This window comes from Choloepus didactylus, chromosome 13 (genome assembly GCF_015220235.1).
Source record: "Choloepus didactylus isolate mChoDid1 chromosome 13, mChoDid1.pri, whole genome shotgun sequence".
Lineage (NCBI taxonomy): Eukaryota > Metazoa > Chordata > Mammalia > Pilosa > Megalonychidae > Choloepus > Choloepus didactylus.
The window spans coordinates 51910876-51932041 of NC_051319.1; the positions used below are offsets into that span (position 1 = coordinate 51910876).

The 21166-nt window shown below is 39.0% G+C and overlaps 1 protein-coding gene across 1 annotated transcript in view; it reads right to left on the reverse strand.

Annotated features, from left to right (window-relative positions):
• The window catches only part of EPB41L4A (erythrocyte membrane protein band 4.1 like 4A), a 295867-nt gene that overhangs the window by 74205 nt on the left and 200496 nt on the right, over positions 1 to 21166 (reverse strand). Inside the window, 1 exon segment of the mRNA XM_037801670.1 lies at positions 5975 to 6096. Coding sequence (XP_037657598.1) covers positions 5975 to 6096 — 122 coding nt within the window.

A 21166-nucleotide genomic window follows, 5' to 3' on the forward strand; every position in this document is an offset into this window, starting at 1 on the left:
TCAGACAAGGGGTAATATCCCCATCTGACAGATAAAGAAACAGAGGCTCTGACTGGTTAAGTGACTTCACAGGTTACACATTTAGTATGTGGAATACTGAGTTTTACCAGATCTAGTTGACTAGATCGCACTACCTTACTCTGACATACCTTTCTTCTTCTGCCTTAATAAAACTTAAAGTATTAAAAAAAAAAGAAAGATTTCTGAATGCCACAAGCCAAGCTCAGCTTACATCTGATGCAAGTCCCAATCAGAGGAAGTGCTCAATAAATTATTGATACTTCTTGACATTACTATTTCTCAATTGTCCAGAGCAACACTGCATCAAGTGAAATTGCATTTCACTTAAGACAAAGCATTTTTCTGTCTCTCCTGCTTTTGGCTGTCCCCATCTCAGGTGACCAACAGATGCTGGTCAGCTACCTACCTGTGAAATCATTCACTATGGGGTCCAAAGCTGTGAGGCACTGTCATCCCTTGTTGACAGACTGACTACTAACTACAGACTGCTGTGTTGTGAGTGATGGGTTCTTTTAATCAGATGCAGTGAGATGGTGGAGGCACATCTCAGCCATGTGGTGGATAAACCATTAAACACCAGCTCTGTCAGTGAGAGGTTCCAAGAAGGCAGTCCTCAAGCCAGATCTGGCTATCAGAAATGTTTAATTTAACACACAGGGGTTTTTTTAATTAAATTAAATACCAATATTTAATTATTGGAAACTTTATATTAATAGCCAGATTTCATGTTTCTCTTGAAACAATGGAAGACTTAGCAACATTGGGTCCACTTTCCAACACAGAAGCAATTGGCCAGGCGCAAGCAGTAGCTGTTCCTTTAGGCTGGGCACAAACCATCCTCACTCAGAAATCATTTTCATGACTCCTCCAGCATCTGTGTTTGTGATCTCTTCCACAGACCTTTAGTGGGAATGCCAAATGTCACACTATCTTGCTTTCAGTTGTCCAAACACTATGCTGCAAGTATTTATTTCTGTGTTCATCAGTCAGGTATTTTTAAGAACTTAAAATCTGCACCCAACAAGCATAGCATTATTTATCCATTGCAAATGGCTTCATCCATTGTTTTTCTTTCAGCTAATCCTGGACTATACCCAAACATTCTGTCTTTATTGCCTACTTACAGCAGAGGCTCTCTTCTGAGAAGAACCCACCTGTGTGAGTTGCCAAGCGCTTGTCAGAGAAAGGGCTGTACAAATATGCACTCTTCCCTCCTGCCATCTCTCTTCCCGCTTTACCACGAGCTCGGCCAAGGCGGTTTTGATTTGCAGGAATGCTCTGGCAGCTTGCCCTGGCACTGAGCGCCTCTGGGTGGGGCAGCAAGCATACTGGGCACAGGGCTCTTGACTGGAATGTACTTCCTCATAGAAGTGCCAAGGACTAAAGCTTGGTGGATTCTAAGCACAATGGCTTTTTAGCTACCAGAGCATTTATTATTCATGACTGAGAGGTAAGAAAAGGCTTTTTAAACTTGCAGGGAACCAAAATGCCACTTAAGGTCATCCAGTTTGAATTACTTCATCTTCAGAGGAAGTAAAAGAATGACTTCTAAAGTAACAAGTCATGTACTATAAATTAATTGATAAACCAACAAAAAGTAACAATTTTCTTTCTACCATAACTTGTTTTTTATTACATGTAAATGTTAAACAAGAAGTGACAATTTATACTGATGGTTCTTGAAACTGATACTCCAAAATTTTATTTGAGAGACTACCAGCAGAAGTCAGCCTATGAAAATTAATAACTTGCCCTCTCAGAGAAAAAATATCTATCTTCTAATTAAACCATAACTCCATTTTTGTCAGACACAGTGCACTCTAATAAAATAAACTTTTTGCATATCTTAAAATCAGTGTTCCACTATTTTAATTATGCAATTTTTAAGTAAAAATTTAAGTACTGGGGCCAGATAATTTACTGAGAAAGTACTTTTGTTTTTCTTTTCCTAGTGAAAGATAATCAAAAACACCAAGAACTAGATTTCTTTTCTCCCCACCTACCCATGAGCCCAATGCTGGGGATAGGAGTGTGGGAGGACCAAGGCCCCTGGCTGGAGGAGCTGCGGAGCAGGTGGAGAAATGGGAGGAGGCCTGAGGTTTTGAAGGGCAGAGTGACCTGCAGGCCACTGCCTCACATCAGCCCCAGGGAAGGCCACAGAGCCTTAGCAGGGGACTGGCCACATGCTCATTCTAGGCAGGCTGGACCCCAGGCCCACAGGCTCCCAGCCTTAGCAAAGACCCCTCCTTGTCTTCATACACATCCCAGCCCAGCTTCATTCAGAGCAGCAGAACTGCCCACAGTCACAGTCCGGATGGGCTTAGACCGCAGCGTGCCGTGGTGAAGACCAGAGGGCCGTCCAAGTTAGAGCCCCACTGTGGCCTAAGGAGTAGGGCACGTCTCAAAGCAGAGGACAAATGAATTAGAGGAGAAAGAAACTAAACCATTAAAAAACAGAATAAAATTAATCCCTGCCACACAGTATCCTTCGCAAGTGCGTGAGAACAGCTTTAACACTGCGTCACCGGCATTTGCTAAATGGTCTTTCCCCACAGAGGACAATCACACTGTCATTATGTTTGTGGTACACAGGCTCAAAAAAGTTAGATCAAAGGTAATTCAAAATCAAAGTGAAATGCGCTCACAACAAATCATAGTTTTTAACAGAGCATTGCTTTAATCCTCTTTTTAGAATAAAAATGATGAAAATACACCAGTTTCAAACATACATGTAATCACAATGCTTAAAGATATCACTACAAATATATTGACTTTATTTATAGTTATAGTTTTAAATTTTTTAAAAGGTTAAAAACCCAAGAACTGAAGATTGGCTGAATAGATCAAGATACACCTATATATCTATAAAGAGAAAATCACATAGATATTAAAATGGTGGTCTGTAAGAACATTTAAAGACTTCAAACATATCCCTGATATGTCATCAAGTAAGAAAAGTAGGTTATAAAATATTACTGTATCACTTTTATGGAAAAGATACACAGTTGACCAGAAGGCTGTATAATAAATACAGTATTGGCACTAGGAGAATGGAATTGAATATGCAAGTTTTTTTCAGGGAGGTGAGGGGGAGGGAAGTTTCTAAGTATCCTAAATTTTCTAAAACCAGCATATATATTTATTATAAAACCATAATACGTGTTGCATTTTTAAAAGATCTTTCTGATGTGGGGCTGTCCTCAGAGAAGCCTGGGCTGCGCTAGCCATGTGCCCTACCTACAGCTTCATTTACTGACTGCAGAGGGAGTGTCCTAATAAGCCCGCCCACAACAGGCGGAACAGCCCTTTCCATGTTCCTGAAGGCAGAGCCAGTGGAGCCTGAGAGGCTGGACTCAGTCAGGGTGGAAGTGACGGGAAGAAGACAGTAGGATCAACACAGTCCCAGGTTGCTTGGCGAAAACTGCGTTTGGCTGGATCTGCATAAGTCATGAGAAAAAAAGGAAAACAAAACAAAACAAAAAACTTGTCCCTCAAGTAATCAGATCTACTATGTAAGCTTCCAAGGAGAGAGAAAAAAAATTGTTGCCAAGGCAGATACTTTTATAAGAGCACATGAGAAGAGAGGGAGCAATCTGAGCAGGCTTTTATAAAAAGCACAGGAGACGCCAGCATCTCAGATGAAATGAAATGTTGATTTGAAGCAGGGAATGCTTTTGATATTTTCAGTTGGTCTCAGAACAATTTTATGAGGCATAGAGTTTCGGAAACAGCAGAGGATTTGAAAGTTTGCTATAACCATGTTCTAGTTGTTCCAAAACAGACTAAGCCTCTTTACATACAAAGACAAATGCAAAACATTAAGATAAAGCAGAAGCTGAGGTATGAGAGGTCTAGAACTTCTGTCCTAAGCCACCTACTTATTATATAATCTTGGTCAAATTACCTTTTTAAACCTTACTTTACTCATCAGCCAAATGGGGATAATGATAATTCTTATGTGTCAAGGTAATCTACTGCAAATTTAAAGCATGTCTCATTTTTGCACTGGAGACCCATCAGAAATAATATAATTTCTTCCCAACCCAATGGGAGGAGGGGAGCTACAGTCAAATTTAATTTGACTTTAAAAACAATAAGGTCCCATTCTTACATCCAGGAGCAATAAAAACACTTATGCTTCACATGAGGATTAAGTGAACAAAGGATGTGGTTTAAGGCTATGTTAATTATTATGCAATGTTCAGATGTTAATTGTTGTTGTTAGAAATGCCATTCACTTCACATAACATGGCACAAAGAGCCAGGAGGCCTGGGCTCTAGTCCCAGCCACCCAGTCTAGCTGCTGGGACCACATCTTCCTCATCTGTAAAATGGGAACATACTCTTTGCCTTGCCTCATCCCACAGGGTTCCTGTGAGGCTCAAATGAGATAACCTATGTGAAAGGGCTCTGGAGAGTGCTGGCCAAGGGTGATCTACAAGCAAGCCACAAGGGAAAGTCAGCAATATCACTTCACAGGAAAACACTGTGAGCTTTGATCATCAAACATGAATTAAAACTGATTGATTATGTAGTTTTATTAAAGAAAAAGTCTGCACTAAAAACAAAAAGCTAAATAATACACACAGCCATCAACAGAAGAATGAATAAAGAAATTATCACACAATAGAATACTCACTTCCAGCACTTTAGTACAGGCTAAACATTATGTTGATAGAAAGAAGAAAGACATGAGTGATATGTTCAATAATTGTTTACATAAAGTGAACAGGCAAAATAAACTAATTTTTTCAGGGAACACCACATAAGTATTAGGATTATATTGAAAAGCAAGTAAACAATTATTGCAAAGTCAGAAAAGGGTTTCCTCAGCAGAGGGGGCAGTTCTGATCAAGGACATAACCATGACTTTTGAAATACAGGCTATGTTAAACTTCATATACACACACACACGAACATATACATATATGTGTATGCATGTATATCTGTGTCAGTTTGGATGTATTATGTTGCCTAAAATACCATGTTCTTTGATGCAATTTTGTGAGGGCAGACGTATTAGCATTGATTAGGTTGGAGTCCTTTGATTGAGTGTTTCCATGGAGATGTGACCCACCTAACGGTGGGTAATACCTTTGATTAGATTATTTCCATGGAGGTGTGGCCCTGCCCATTCAGGGTGGGTCCTCATTGAATTATTGGAGTACTTTACAAGAGCCACTCAGGCCCAGACACTTGGCTACAGCCAAGAGAAACATTTTGAAGAATGCACAGGAGCTGAAAGAGGAGCTGGAACACAACCCAGGATCAGAAGACACTAGCCACGTGCCTTCCCAGCTAACAGAGGTTTTCCAGATGCCATTGGTCTTCCTTCGCTGAAGGTATACTTGTGTTGATGCCTTAATTTGGATATTTTCATGGCCTTCAAACTGTAAATTTGTAACCAAATAAAACCCCTTTATAAAAGCTTATCCATTTCTGGTATTTTGCATTCCAGAAGCATTAGCAAACTGGAACAATATCTTACATACTTTTCTATATGTATATGTCATAACAAAAGAAAGAAGGAAAACCAACAAAATAATAAAAAAAATAAAAATAAAAAATTTAAAAAATAACTTAAACCACAAGAGGATTCTGTACTGATTAAGTTATGTCAACAGTGTTCCGTCTTTTTTGGCCTTTTGCTAAGGGTTGGTTTCAATTCCAATCTCAGATACAAACAACTAGGAAACTACTAAGCTGAGATTTTATTTGATGAATTAAAAAAAAAAACAATCATCATTAAGCAGCTTACGGTGGTTTAAGTCAGCTTCCTGTTTTCTTGTAATTAATTATTGATCATCAAGTCATTTTCAGGGTCAAATAAAAAATTCTAGTATTAATAATAGAAAGACTACAAAGCATAGTAACCACCTGAACATATCTTACACCACAAGTCTAAGACAAAAGGCAAGGTCATACAAGATGACTTCGGGACACAGTAACTTACCAGCTGGCGGAGTTTGTGCTATTCTCTTGGGATAAGTCTTGCTTCGACTTCTTGCCACATTCTGATCTGGCCGGGGAAGTTGAATAGAAAGGTCTCGGCTCATTTGCAAAGCTGTCCTGCCACTTGGAAATGCAACATTTTTGATTAACAAAGGCAAAACTACATAGCCACAAAATTAAACAATGCCTAATTCAGAATATCTGCAAAGTCTGGAGTGAAGAAAAAGGAAACAGGCTCAAAATGGGCTTAAGCATGTAGAGATTCTCACATTGGAAATACTGACCAAGGAAATAATATGAAATTCTAGTAGAAAAGATTTAGGTTAGTGTGGTAACTTGGGAGTTACCAGAAAAACACATCGTTAATCTTAATCCATTTCTGTGGGTGTGAATTCATCTTAAATAGGAATTTTTTGATGAGGTTACTTCAGTTAAGGTGTGGCCCAGTTCAATCAGGACAGGTTTTAATCCTTTTACTGGAGTCCTTATAGAGAAGGAGACAGAGAGAAAGCCATGAGGGTGACAAAGCTGGAAGCAGGAAGTCAACAGAACCCAGAGAAGAAAGGAGAAGACACCAGTATGTGCACTGGCATGTGACAGAAAAGCCAAAGACCAAGAATCACGGGCAGGCAGCCTCAGAACACCACGGCCTTTCAGGAGAAGGCGCTGCCTTGCTGATGCTCGATTTTGGACTTCTCCTAGCCTCAAAATGGTGAGCCAATAAATTCCCACTGTTTAAGCCAATCCATTGTAGGGTATTTGAGCAGCCAGGAAACTAAGACAGTTAAATAGAAGGAAGATCTTTCAGAGAGAGAAACAGAGAGAAAGAGTTTATTTAAGGAGAATTTAGATATAGATTAAAGCAAAATGATGGGCTAGAAATAGACATGGCTGGTGGCCTCTTTGAGCTCTACAACTAAGTAATAAAGAAACCATGCTGGGCTAAATTATGCAAGCACATGATTCTGTATGACTTTCCCTTGTGTTGTACTGACCTGGCTGTGTTGTAAAGCACCCCCTCACCCCCACCCCTCGCCATCATGGACCATTCAGTGAGTTTACTCTGAATCCTGTGCGGCACAACCCGTCGTTTATTATGCCACCTCACCTGTGACAGATAAAATGCCCAGAAGACCTAAGGCAGGCCCAAAACCCCACACAAACTGCTGCTTCTTTTAAGAGTCAGTGAGGATCCATGAGGCTGAGCTTTCCCTGGGGCCGGGCTAATCTTCTCAAGTAATTTTCCCAAGGAATCGTGAAATATTCTGTGGGATTTCAGTGAAGATTTTATCTTACTAAAATTTTATTCCACAGCCGCTGAGTATGAGCCAATGAATGACTCCACCTTGCACACAGGAAAATATCATTTAGGTTTAGGAAAAATCCATTTCTATATGTCTATTTTGATTCACCAGAAATAGAGGAGAGTAGCACAAGGGTTTTTTAATCCTGTTCATCCTACAGCTACCAGACAAATATTGGTGAATCACTTCCCCAAAAGAGATACAAGACAGTAAAATTTACTTCTTAAGTGGTTCTGTGAAAGTTTCCTCTCCTCATGACCTCATCCACCATTATTAGAAATAAAAGGATGCTTGAAACACTCATAAAAGGTGCCTCTTGTCAGGCTAATCAGGGACACCAGCTGCTATGTGCTACCATGGGGATTAAGAAGTCAGTTCCCATCCATCAACGTATTTCATGTTTGATAGCTCACAGGAACCAGAAAGTAGAGAAGAGACCAGAGTAATCTATGACAAATTTTCTTTTATTTGAAATTTAACTATTCTTTAAAGGTAGTACATAAGATAATACAAATAGCAGCACCTCTCTTCTGAAAAACTAAAAACAAAATTCCATGTACCGAGCAAAATTCAATTATGACATATGGTTTGAAAAATGAAGGGAAGTACTGCTCACAACAGACTTTCTCTGTTATAATCAGAAAGACATGGGCACCATGCACTTCACTGAATACAGGAAAAAATATTTTCCCTGAAAATATAACCCAATACATGGACCACTGAGGTATTTTATAATGAGATTTTACTTTATTATTCAATTTTTCCTCATGGTTTCTCTCTTGGGAACAAAGGAGAAATAAGAAAATCATATTACAAGATTAATAAGACCAAGGTCCAGAAACATAAGCTGATCTGCCACAGCCTGTAGAGGACCCAGGACTAGAACCCGCTTTCTGACCGCCAGCTGGTCAGTTTGGCACAGCCTGGCTGCGTGGGAGAGGGGACAGCCCTTAGGTTTGAAGTGACAGGGCCCAGTGTAAAACACAGCTCTGCCTCTCCCTAGCTGTGTGATCTTATTTTTAAAACCTCCAGGAGCCTCATTTTCCTCATTTATAATATATTTCTACTTGTTCTCTCTATTTTCTAGTGTTGCAGCAAAAAGTATTTGAAAACTAGAGAGATTTACAGTGTGGGCTGATATGAGCCCCTAGGCATGTCTGGTGGCTCTCCATGTGACAGAACAGGGCGTTATTTCCATGAATACCCACTTTTCTGCATCCTTACACTGTAGTGTCATCCCTACCCCCACCCCATTCTATGCCAAGTGGCCCTTCAGCCTCTAAGTGAGGGCATAATGGGAAGTCAAAAGGGTGGAGGGAAGAGAACAAAGCAGATACCTGGGTTCAAATCCCACCTCTGCCACCTACTGGTTGAGGGTCATTAGTTCAGTTGCTTGACTTTTGAAGGGGTTCAAATCTCTCATCTGTAAAATGGCCATATGATAGCTCCTTTGGCAGATCATTGTGTGGATTTAATAAAGTAACACATATGAATGCACTTCACACAAAGGAGTTCTCATGAGACTTGGTCTCTCTTTCACGCTTTATGGAATGTGAAATCCCATGAGAGCTCATGTGATGTAAGTCCTACAAGGAGGACATCTGGGTTCCCAGCAGGGTTCTCAGACTTTGCTCTCATTTCAGGCGTATAAGACTACACAATTCATTCATTAATTAATATCAAGAATCCCCTACAAACTTAGCAACCGATAAAGACAAGGTTAAATTTTAAGGGGCTCAGGGAAAGTGATACCAATTTATAACAAATATTCAAGCATTCTTCATTTCAGAGTGTTGGTCTGTGATAGTAAAACAATGAAAAAAATGAATTAGTTTCAGATTTCAACTCAGCCTTTTCCCACAAATTTAATTTTATAAAATTATTAGCTGCCACATATCACTAAAAAGTCTGATCTCTCCCCTCTTAGGTAATGACCAGTTACTTGTATGTGTTACATGTATATATCTGTCTTCCTCCACCACATACAAATACATGTACTCTCACAGACAAATGACACTCATACATGCTATTACAAACACAAACAACTATATGCACAAATGCACACAGATACCCACTTTACATAATGTAGCCATTCTGTTATCCTATTCTTTACCTCATGCTCTAAAAGCCTGCAAGATAGAGGAGGGAGGCTGTGTGTCTTTCCAAAGTCCCACTTTTGCTTCAGAATATTTCCAAAATATCTCAAGAAAGGGGCAGGCATATAATGCTTGTTAAAGGCTGGTTGTTTTTCTCACTTCACAATAAAGAGCCAATGTGTTAGCAGCCAACCAGCAGTCCAAGACACATTCAGGCCTGAGACAATCTCTGGACAGAAGATGAAAACTTTCTTTTAAGAGTGGTGTAGGAGGCGGGGCAAGATGGCAAACTGGTGAGCTGTATGTTTTAGTTACTCCTCCAGGAAAGTAGGTAGAAAGCCATGAACTGCGTGGACTGGACACCACAGAGCAATCTGACTTTGGGCATACTTCATACAACACTCATGAAAACGTGGAACTGCTGAGATCAGCGAAATCTGTAAGTTTTTGCGGCCAGGGGACCCACGCCCCTCCCTGCCAGGCTCAGTCCCCTGGGAGGAGGGGCTGTCAGCTCCGGGAAGGAGAAGGGAGAACTACAGTGGCAGCCCTTATCGGAAACTCATTCTACTGATCCAAATTCCAACCATAGATAGACTGAGACCAGACACCAGAGAATCTGAGAGCAGCCAGCCCAGCAGAGAGGAGACAGGCACAGAAAAAAAACAACACGAAAAACTCCAAAATAAAAGCGGAGGATTTTTGGAGTTCTGGTGAACATAGAAAGGGGAAGAGCCCTGAGGCGCATATGCAAATCCCGAAGAAAAGCTGATCTCTCTGCCCTGTGGACCTTTCCTTAATGGCCCTGGTTGCTTTGTCTCTTAGCATTTCAATAGCCCATTAGATCTCTGAGGAGGGCCCTTTTTTTTTTTTTTTTTTTTTTTTAGTCCTTTTTTCTTTATCTAAAACAATTACTCTAAGAAGCCCAATACAGAAAGCTTCAAAGACTTCCACTTTGGGCAGGTCAAGTCAAGAGCAGAACTAGGAGAGCTCTGAGACAAAACGCAATAATCCAGTGGCTGAGAAAATTCACTAAACACCACAACTTCCCAAGAAAAGGGGGGTGTCCGCTCACAGCCATCATCCTGGTGGACAGGAAACACTCCTGCCCATCGCCAGCCCCATAGCCCAGAACTGCCCCAGACAACCAAGTGTGACGGAAGTGCTTCAAATAACAGGCACATACCACAAAACTGGGCGTGGACATTAGCCTTCCCTGCAACCTCAGCTGAATGTCCCAGAGCTGGGAAGGTGGAGCAGTGTGAATTAACAAAGCCCTATTCAGCCATCATTTGAGCAGACTGGGAGCCTCCCAACACAGCCAGGCAGCCCAGAACGGCCCTGGGGGGACGGCACTCACCTGTGACATAGCACAGTCATCCCTCAACAGAGGACCCGGGGTGCACAGCCTGGAAGAGGGGCCCACTTGCAAGTCTCAGGAGCCATACGCCAATACCAAGGACTTGTGGGTCAGTGGCAGAGACAAACTGTGGCAGGACTGAACTGAAGGATTAGACTATTGCAGCAGCTTTAAAACTCTAGGATCACCAGGGAGATTTGATTGTTAAAGCCACCCCCCCTCCCGGAATGCCCAGAAACATGCCCCATATACAGGGCAGGCAACACCAACTACACACGCAAGCTTGGTACACCAATTGTACCCCACAAGACTCACTCCCCCACTCACCAAAAAGGCTAAGCAGGGGAGAACTGGCTTGTGGAGAACAGGTGGCTCGTGGACGCCACCTGCTGGTTAGTTACAGAAAGTGTACTCCACGAAGCTGTAGATCTGATCAATTAGAGATAAGGACTTCAATTGGTCTACAAATCCTAAAAGAACCCTATCAAGTTCAGCAAATGCCACGAGGCCAAAAACAACAGAAAATTATAAAGCATATGAAAAAACCAGACGATATGGATAACCCAAGCCCAAGCACCCAAACCAAAAGATCAGAAGACACACAGCACCTAGAGCAGCTACTCAAAGAACTAAAGATGAACAATCAGACCATAGTACGGGAGACAAAGGAAATCAAGAAGACCCTAGAAGAGCATAAAGAAGACATTGCAAGACTAAATAAAAAAATGGATGATCTTATGGAAATTAAAGAAACTGTTGACCAAATTAAAAAGATTCTGGACACTCATAGTACAAGACTAGAGGAAGTTGAACAACGAATCAGTGACCTCGAAGATGACAGAATGGAAAATGAAAGCATAAAAGAAAGAATGGGGAAAAAAATTGAAAACATAGAAATGGACCTCAGGGATATGATAGATAATATGAAACGTCCAAATATAAGACTCATTGGTGTCCCAGAAGGGGAAGAAAAGGGTAAAGGTCTAGGAAGAGTATTCAAAGACATTGTTGGGGAAAACTTCCCAAATCTTCTAAACAACATAAATACACAAATCATAAATGCTCAGCGAACTCCAAATAGAATAAATCCAAATAAACCCACTCCGAGACATATACTGATCACACTGTCAAACACAGAAGAGAAGGAGCAAGTTCTGAAAGCAGCAAGAGAAAAGCAATTCACCACATACAAAGGAAACAGCATAAGACTAAGTAGTGACTACTCAGCAGCCACCATGGAGGCGAGAAGGCAGTGGCACGATATATTTAAAATTCTGAGTGAGAAAAATTTCCAGCCAAGAATACTTTATCCAGCAAAGCTCTCCTTCAAATTTGAGGGAGAGCTTAAATTTTTCACAGACAAACAAATGCTGAGAGAATTTGCTAACAAGAGACCTGCCCTACTGGAGATACTAAAGGGAGCCCTACAGACAGAGAAACAAAGAAAGGACAGAGAGACTTGGAGAAAGGTTCAGTACTAAAGAGATTCGGTATGGGTACAATAAAGGATATTAATAGACAGAGGGGAAAAAATATGACAAACATAAACTAAAGGATAAGATGGCTGATTCAAGAAATGCCTTCACGGTTATAACGTTGAATGTAAATGGATTAAACTCCCCAATTAAAAGATATAGATTCGCAGAATGGATCAAAAAAAATGAACCATCAATATGTTGCATACAAGAGACTCATCTTAGACACAGGGACACAAAGAAACTGAAAGTGAAAGGATGGAAAAAAATATTTCATGCAAGCTACAGCCAAAAGAAACCAGGTGTAGCAATATTAATCTCAGATAAAATAGACTTCAAATGCAGGGATGTTTTGAGAGACAAAGAAGGCCACTACATACTAATAAAAGGGGCAATTCAGCAAGAAGAAATAACAATCGTAAATGTCTATGCACCCAATCAAGGTGCCACAAAATACATGAGAGAAACACTGGCAAAACTAAAGGAAGCAATTGATGTTTCCACAATAATTGTGGGAGACTTCAACACATCACTCTCTCCTATAGATAGATCAACCAGACAGAAGACCGATAAGGAAATTGAAAACCTAAACAATCTGATAAATGAATTAGATTTAACAGACATATACAGGACATTACATCCCAAATCACCAGGATACACATACTTTTCTAGTGCTCATGGAACTTTCTCCAGAATAGATCATATGCTGGGACATAAAACAAGCCTCAATAAATTTAAAAAGTTTGAAATTATTCAAAGCACATTCTCTGACCACAATGGAATACAATTAGAAGTCAATAACCATCAGAGACTTAGAAAATTCACAAATACCTGGAGGTTAAACAACACACTCCTAAACAATCAGTGGGTTAAAGAAGAAATAGCAAGAGAAATTGCTAAATATATAGAGACGAATGAAAATGAGAACACAACATACCAAAACCTATGGGATGCAGCAAAAGCAGTGTAAGGGGGAAATTTATAGCACTAAACGCATATATTAAAAAGGAAGAAAGAGCCAAAATCAAAGAACTAATGGATCAACTGAAGAAGCTAGAAAATGAACAGCAAACCAATCCTAAACCAAGTACAAGAAAAGAAATAACAAGGATTAAAGCAGAAATAAATGACATCGAGAACAAAAAAACAATAGAGAGGATAAATATCACCAAAAGTTGGTTCTTTGAGAAGATCAACAAGATTGACAAGCCCCTAGCTAGACTGACAAAATCAAAAAAGAGAGAAGACCCATATAAACAAAATAATGAATGAAAAAGGTGACATAACTGCAGATCCTGAAGAAATTAAAAAAATTATAAGAGGATACTATGAACAACTGTATGGCAACAAACTGGATAATGTAGAGGAAATGGACAATTTCCTGGAAACATATGAACAACCTAGACTGACCAGAGAAGAAACAGAAGACCTCAACCAACCCATCACAAGCAAAGAGATCCAATCAGTCATAAAAATCTTCCCACAAATAAATGCCCAGGGCCAGATGGCTTCACAGGGGAATTCTACCAAACTTTCCAGAAAGAACTGACACCAATCTTACTCAAACTCTTTCAAAACATTGAAGAAAATGGAACACTACCTAACTCATTTTATGAAGCTAACATCAATCTAATACCAAAACCAGGCAAAGATGCTACAAAAAAGGAAAACTACCGGCCAATCTCCCTAATGAATATAGATGCAAAAATCCTCAACAAAATACTTGCAAATCGAATCCAAAGACACATTAAAAAAATCATACACCATGACCAAGTGGGGTTCATTCCAGGCATGCAAGGATGGTTCAACATAAGAAAATCAATCAACGTATTAAAACACATTAACAAGTCAAAAGGGAAAAATCAATTGATCATCTCAATAGATGCTGAAAAAGAATTTGACAAAATCCAACATCCCTTTTTGATAAAAACACTTCAAAAGGTAGGAATTGAAGGAAACTTCCTCAACATGATAAAGAGCATATATGAAAAACCCACAGCCAGCATAGTACTCAATGGTGAGAGACTGAAAGCCTTCCCTCTAAGATCAGGAACAAGACAAGGATGCCCGCTGTCACCACTGTTATTCAACATTGTGCTGGAAGTGCTAGCCAGGGCAATCCGGCAAGACAAAGAAATAAAAGGCATCCAAATTGGAAAAGAAGAAGTAAAACTGTCATTGTTTGCAGATGATATGATCTTATATCTAGAAAACCCTGAGAAATCAACGATACACCTACTAGAGCTAATAAACAAATTTAGCAAAGTAGCGGGATACAAGATTAATGCACATAAGTCAGTAATGTTTCTATATGCTAGAAATGAACAAACCGAAGAGACACTCAAGAAAAAGATACCATTTTCAATAGCAACTAAAAAAATCAAGTACCTAGGAATCAACTTAACCAAAGATGTAAAAGACCTATACAAAGAAAACTACATAACTCTACTAAAAGAAATAGAAGGGGACCTTAAAAGATGGAAAAATATTCCATGTTCATGGATAGGAAGACTAAATGTCATTAAGATGTCAATTCTACCCAAACTCATCTACAGATTCAATGCAATCCCAATCAAAATTCCAACAACCTACTTTGCAGACTTGGAAAAGCTAGTTATCAAATTTATTTGGAAAGGGAAGATGCCTCGAATTGCTAAAGACACTCTAAAAAAAAAAACCAAGTGGGAGGACTTACACTCCCTGACTTTGAAGCTTATTATAAAGCCACAGTTGCCAAAACAGCATGGTACTGGCACAAAGATAAGACATATAGATCAATGGAATTGAATTGAGAATTCGGAGATAGACCCTCAGATCTATGGCCGACTGATCTTTGATAAGGCCCCCAAAGTCACTGAACTGAGTCATAATGGTCTTTTCAACAAATGGGGCTGGGAGAGTTGGATATCCATATCCAAAAGAATGAAAGAGGACCCCTACCTCAACCCCTACACAAAAATTAACTCAAAATGGACCAAAGATCTCAATATAAAAGAAAGTACCATAAAACTCCTAGAAGATAATGTAGGAAAACATCTTCAAGACCTTGTATTAGGCGGCCACTTCCTAGACTTTACACCCAAAGCACAAGCAACAAAAGAGAAAATAGATAAATGGGAACTCCTCAAGCTTAGAAGTTTCTGCACCTCAAAGGAATTTCTCAAAATGGTAAAGAGGCAGCCAACTCAATGGGAAAAAATTTTTGGAAACCATGTATCTGACAAAAGACTGATATCTTGCATATATAAAGAAATCCTACAACTCAATGACAATAGTACAGACAGCCCAATTATAAAATGGGCAAAAGATATGAAAAGACAGTTCTCTGAAGAGCAAATACAAATGGCCAAGAAACACATGAAAAAATGTTCAGCTTCACTAGCTATTAGAGAGATGCAAATTAAGACCACAATGAGATACCATCTAACACCGGTTAGAATGGCTGCCATTAAACAAACAGGAAACTACAAATGCTGGAGGGGATGTGAAGAAATTGGAACTCTTATTCATTGCTGGTGGGACTGTATAATGGTTCAGCCACTCTGGAAGTCAGTCTGGCAGTTCCTTAGAAAACTAGATATAGAGTTACCATTCGACCCAGCGATTGCACTTCTCGGTATATACCCGGAAGATCGGAAAGCAGTGACACGAACAGATATCTGCACGCCAATGTTCATAGCAGCATTATACACAATTGCCAAGAGATGGAAACAACCCAAATGTCCTTCAACAGATGAGTGGATAAATAAAATGTGGTATGTACACACGATGGAATACTACGCGGCACTAAGAAGGAACGATCTCATGAAACGTATGACAACATATGAACCTTGAAGACATAATGCTGAGCGAAATAAGCCAGGCACAAAAAGAGAAATATTATATGCTACCACTAATGTGAACTTTGAAAAATGTAAAACAAATGGTTTATAATGTAGAATGTAGGGGAACTAGCAATAGAGAGCAATTAAGGAAGGGGGAACAATAATCCAAGAAGAACAGATAAGCTATTTAACGTTCTGGGGATGCCCAGGAATGACTATGGTCTGTTAATTTCTGATGGATATACTAGGAGCAAGTTCACAGAAATGTTGCTATATTAGGTAACTTTCTTGGGGTAAAGTAGGAACATGTTGGAAGTTAAGCAGTTATCTTAGGTTAGTTGTCTTTTTCTTACTCCTTTGTTATGGTCTCTTTGAAATGTTCTTTTATTGTATGTTTGTTTTCTTTTTAACTTTTTTTTTCATACAGTTGATTTAAAAAAGAAGGGAAAGTTAAAAAAAAAAAAAGAAAAAAAAGAAAAACAAGGAAAAAAAAAGAGATGTAGTGCCCCCTTGAGGAGCCTGTGGAGAATGCCGGGGTATTCGCCTACCCCACCTCCATGGTTGCTAACATGACCACAGACATAGGGGACTGGTGGTTTGATGGGTTGAGCCCTCTACCATAGGTTTTACCCTTGGGAAGACGGTTGCTGCAAAGGAGAGGCTAGGCCTCCCTATGGTTGTGCCTAAGAGCCTCCTCCCGAATGCCTCTTTGTTGCTCAGATGTGGCCCTGTCTCTCTAGCTAAGCCAACTTGAAAGGTGAAATCACTGCCCTCCCCCCTACGTGGGATCAGACACCCAGGGGAGTGAATCTCCCTGGCAACGTGGAATACGACTTCCGGGGAGGAATGTAGACCTGGCATCGTGGGACGGAGAACATCTTCTTGACCAAAAGGGGTATGTGAAAGGAAATGAAATAAGCTTCAGTGGCAGAGAGATTCCAAAAGGAGCCGAGAGGTCACTCTGGTGGGCACTCTTATGCACACTTTAGACAACCCTTTTTAGGTCCTAAAGAATTGGGGTAGCTGGTGGTGGATACCTGAAACTATCAAACTACAACCCAGAACCCATGAATCTCAAAGACAGTTGTATAAAAATGTAGCTTATGAGGGGTGACAAAGGGATTGGGAAAGCCATAAGGACCACACTCCACTTTGTCTAGTTTATGGATGGACGAGTAGAAAAATAGGGGAAGGAAACAAACAGACAAAGGTACCCAGTGTTCTTTTTCACTTCAATTGCTCTTTTTCACTCTAATTATTATTCTTGTTATTTTTGTGTGTGTGCTAATGAAGGTGTCAGGGATTGATTTGGGTGATGAATGTACCACTATGTTATGGTACTGTAAACAATCAAAAGTACGATTTGTTTTGTATGACTGCATGGTATGTGAATATATCTCAATAAAATGAAGATTAAAAAAAAAAAAAACTAAAGGACAAATGGAGTGGGATGGGGGGATGATTTGGGTGTTTTTTTTTCACTTTTATTTTTTAATCTTGTTCTGGTTCTTTCTGATGTAAGGAAAATGTTCAGAGATAGATTGTGGTGATGAACGCATAACTATGTTATCGTACTGTCACAGTGGATTGTATATCATGGATGATTGTATGGTATGTGAATGTATTTCAATAAAACTGAATTTAATAAAAAAAATTTAAAAAAAAAACATTAAAAAAAAAAAAGTGGTGTAACATCAGTGCTTCCTAGATACAGACATGTAGATTTAGGCTTCATGAAGACTCACTAGACTGTCAACACCAGCCATGAAATCAGAACAGATTTAGCAGAGCCTCTGATTCTGCAAAGGTTACCTTTAATTACATTTATGGAAGAAATGATATTTAATATGTAAAACTCAATAACTTTCTAATAATTCCCAGTAGCCACAGCATTTGCATTTCAATAAACTTGAGAAATCAGGTATGGCTAAATTTGTGGAAGGCAACTACAGCATATGTTAAACAGCATAATTACAATTTTAATAGCATGAACCTTGAAACAGATGCCTTTTCACTAACATACTAACAGTAAGAAGGAGATAGATTTATACATTCTCTCTGTAAGCCTGGAAATGCTTTCCACCCCAGGTGGAAGAATAGCCCAGACACTGGCTATAAGCTGTTCTTCTCAATATGAAAGTAAATAATCTTTTCCTGAATTTCTCATAATTATATTACAGTCTAGGAAGAAATCTTGATAACCTAAAAGTTAAAATTTTACAAATTAATGAATGCCTTCATAGAAATACCAAGCATATCTATAAAACAATAAAAAAGTTTTCTTTTAAGTTATCAAAAGAGCAAATATCACAGTGAATGATATGTATAAATGAATACCCTGAACATTTAATTACTCTTTTATTGATTATCTCTGAATTGAAATTTAAGATAAGAAAATTGGGTTCTAAAAGGGAGGAATTAAAATCTGGCATAATATTGTGCTCCATACACTTGAGTCTGCTGTCTTTTCAAGTGCTACAGAAGTATTTCATTAAGCGCTATCTTTAAGTGCTATCTGTAATGGGACTGATAGAACAATGTTGTTCCATGTCTGTCACATATTTTTCCTTCCCTGCTTGCATTTTTCAGGGCCTTACTGGAGATCCCTGAAGGCAGAGGTGGTTGGATCTGATCCTTCTTTGTGTCTCTGGGAGCTTAATGCCATGGTTGCATATCCCAGGCTCACCAGCAAATGGAATTAATTAAAACAAAATAAATTCCTTCTCAAAATATAGAACTCATTCTCATAATTATGCTGATATTAGCAAAGGACATAAGCACCTCCCCAGCTGCATGACATTGGGCTTTTTCTGCAACATCCTCAAAGTTTGCCCTTAAAAGCACAAGTACTGGAATTAGCCAGGCTGTGGATCCCACTCCACTGCTTCCTAGCTGTGTTAACTCAAGAAATGACCTGGAAACACAATGAAGGGAAAAAAACACATGATCATCTAAATTGATGCAGAAAAGGTATTTGACAAAATGCCAGCACATCTTCTTAATAAAAACACTTAGAACACTAGAAATGTAAGGAAAGACCCTCAACATGATAAAGGGCATATATTATAGTAGGGCTAACATCCTCCTTAATGATGAAACACTGAAAGCTTTCCATCTAAGATCAAGAAAAAACAAGGATGCCCACTGTCACCACTGTTATTCAACATTGTACTGGAAGTTCTTTTCAGCAATTAGGCAAGAAAAACAAAGAACGGGCATCCAAATTGGAAAAGAAGTAGTAAAGCTTTTCCCATTTGCAGATAATATGATCCTATATACAGAAAATGCTGAAAAATTCACAACAAAGCTCTTAGAGCTAATAAATGAATTCAGCAAAGTGGCAGGGTAAATCACCAACACCCCAAAATCTGTAGTCTGATTAGAATTTAAGGGAAAGAAAATCTATTTATAATAGCAACTAAAAGAATCAAATATCTAGGAATAAATCAACCAAGGAAGTAAAGGACTTATACACAGAAAACTACAAACGACTGCAAAAAGAAATTTTAAAAGACCTAAATAAATGGAGGGACATTTCATGTTCTTCCATGGACTGGAAGACTAAGTATCATTAAGATGTCAATCCTACCCAAAGCAATTTATAGATTCAATGTGATCCAAATCAAAATTCCAACAATCTTCTTTACAGAAATGAAAAAGCTAATCATCAAATTTATATGGAAGGATAAGGGGCCCTGAATAGTTAAAGCCATCTTGAAAAAAAAGAATGAAGTTGGAGGACTCATAGTTCCCAAATTAAAACTCATTACAAAGCCACAGTAATTAAAACAGCATGGTACTGGCACAAGAACAGACAAACAGACCAATGGAATCTAACTGAGATCTCAGAAAACAACCCTCATATTTACGGCCAACTAATTTTTGACAAGGAGGTAAAGACGACTAAATTGGGAAAGCATAGTCTCTTAAACAAATGGTGCTGAGAAAACTGATCTCCATTTGCAAAAACAAAAACAAAAAAAAAAAGGAGGCCCCCAACCTTACACCATATACAAAAATCAACTCAAAATAGATAAAACACCTAATATAATCGTCAGAACTATCACACTCCTAGATGGTAATGTAGTGACGCATCTTCAGGATGTTATGTTAGGCAACAGTTTCTTAAACTTTATACCCAAAGCACAAGCAACAAAAGAAAAAACTGATAAATGGGACCTCATCAAAATTAAAAACTCTGGTCCCTCAAGGATTTTATCATGAAAGTAAAATGATAGCCTACTAATGGGAGAAAATATTTGGAAACCACGTATCTGATAAAGATTTAGTATCTAGGATATATAAAGAAATCGTTCAACTTAACAACAAAAAGACAAACAACCAATTAAAAACTGGATAAAAGACTTGAAAAGACATCTCTCCAAAGAAGATATACAAATGGCCAGAAAGCACATGAAAAGATGCTCAACATCATTAGCCATAAGGGAAATGGAGATCAAAACCACGATGAGATACATTTCAGACTCATTAGAATGGCTGCTATTTTTAAAAAAAGGAAAACTAGTGTGGAGAGGATGTGGAGATACAGGAACACTCATTCATTGCTGGTGGGACTATAAAATGATGTGGACACTGTGGAATATAGTGTGGCAGTTCCTCAGAAAGTTAGGTATAGAATTACCATACGACCTGGCAATCCCACTACTCGCTATTTACCCAAAAGAACTGAAAGCAGAGACTCAAACAGATATTTGCACACTAATGTCCAATGAGGCATTATACACAATTACCAAAAGACGAAAGCAACCCAAGGGTCTATCAGCCGAGGAACGGATAACCAAATATGGTAAATACATGCAATGGAGTATTATTCAGCCATAAAAAGGAATGAAGTCCTGATACATGTGACAACATGGATGAACCTTGAAAACATCATGTTGAATGAAATAAGCAAGACACAAAAGGACAAATATGGTATGATCTCACTGATTTGAAACAATTAGAATAAGCAAACTCAGACAGCAAGAATCTAGACTATACTGTACCAGGGGATGGTGTGAGGATAAGGAATGGAAAGTTAAGACTCAAATTGTACAGGATTCCTATTTGGAATGATGGAAAAGTTTGGTAATAAATTGTGGTGATGGTAGCACAACACTGTGAATGTAATTAACAG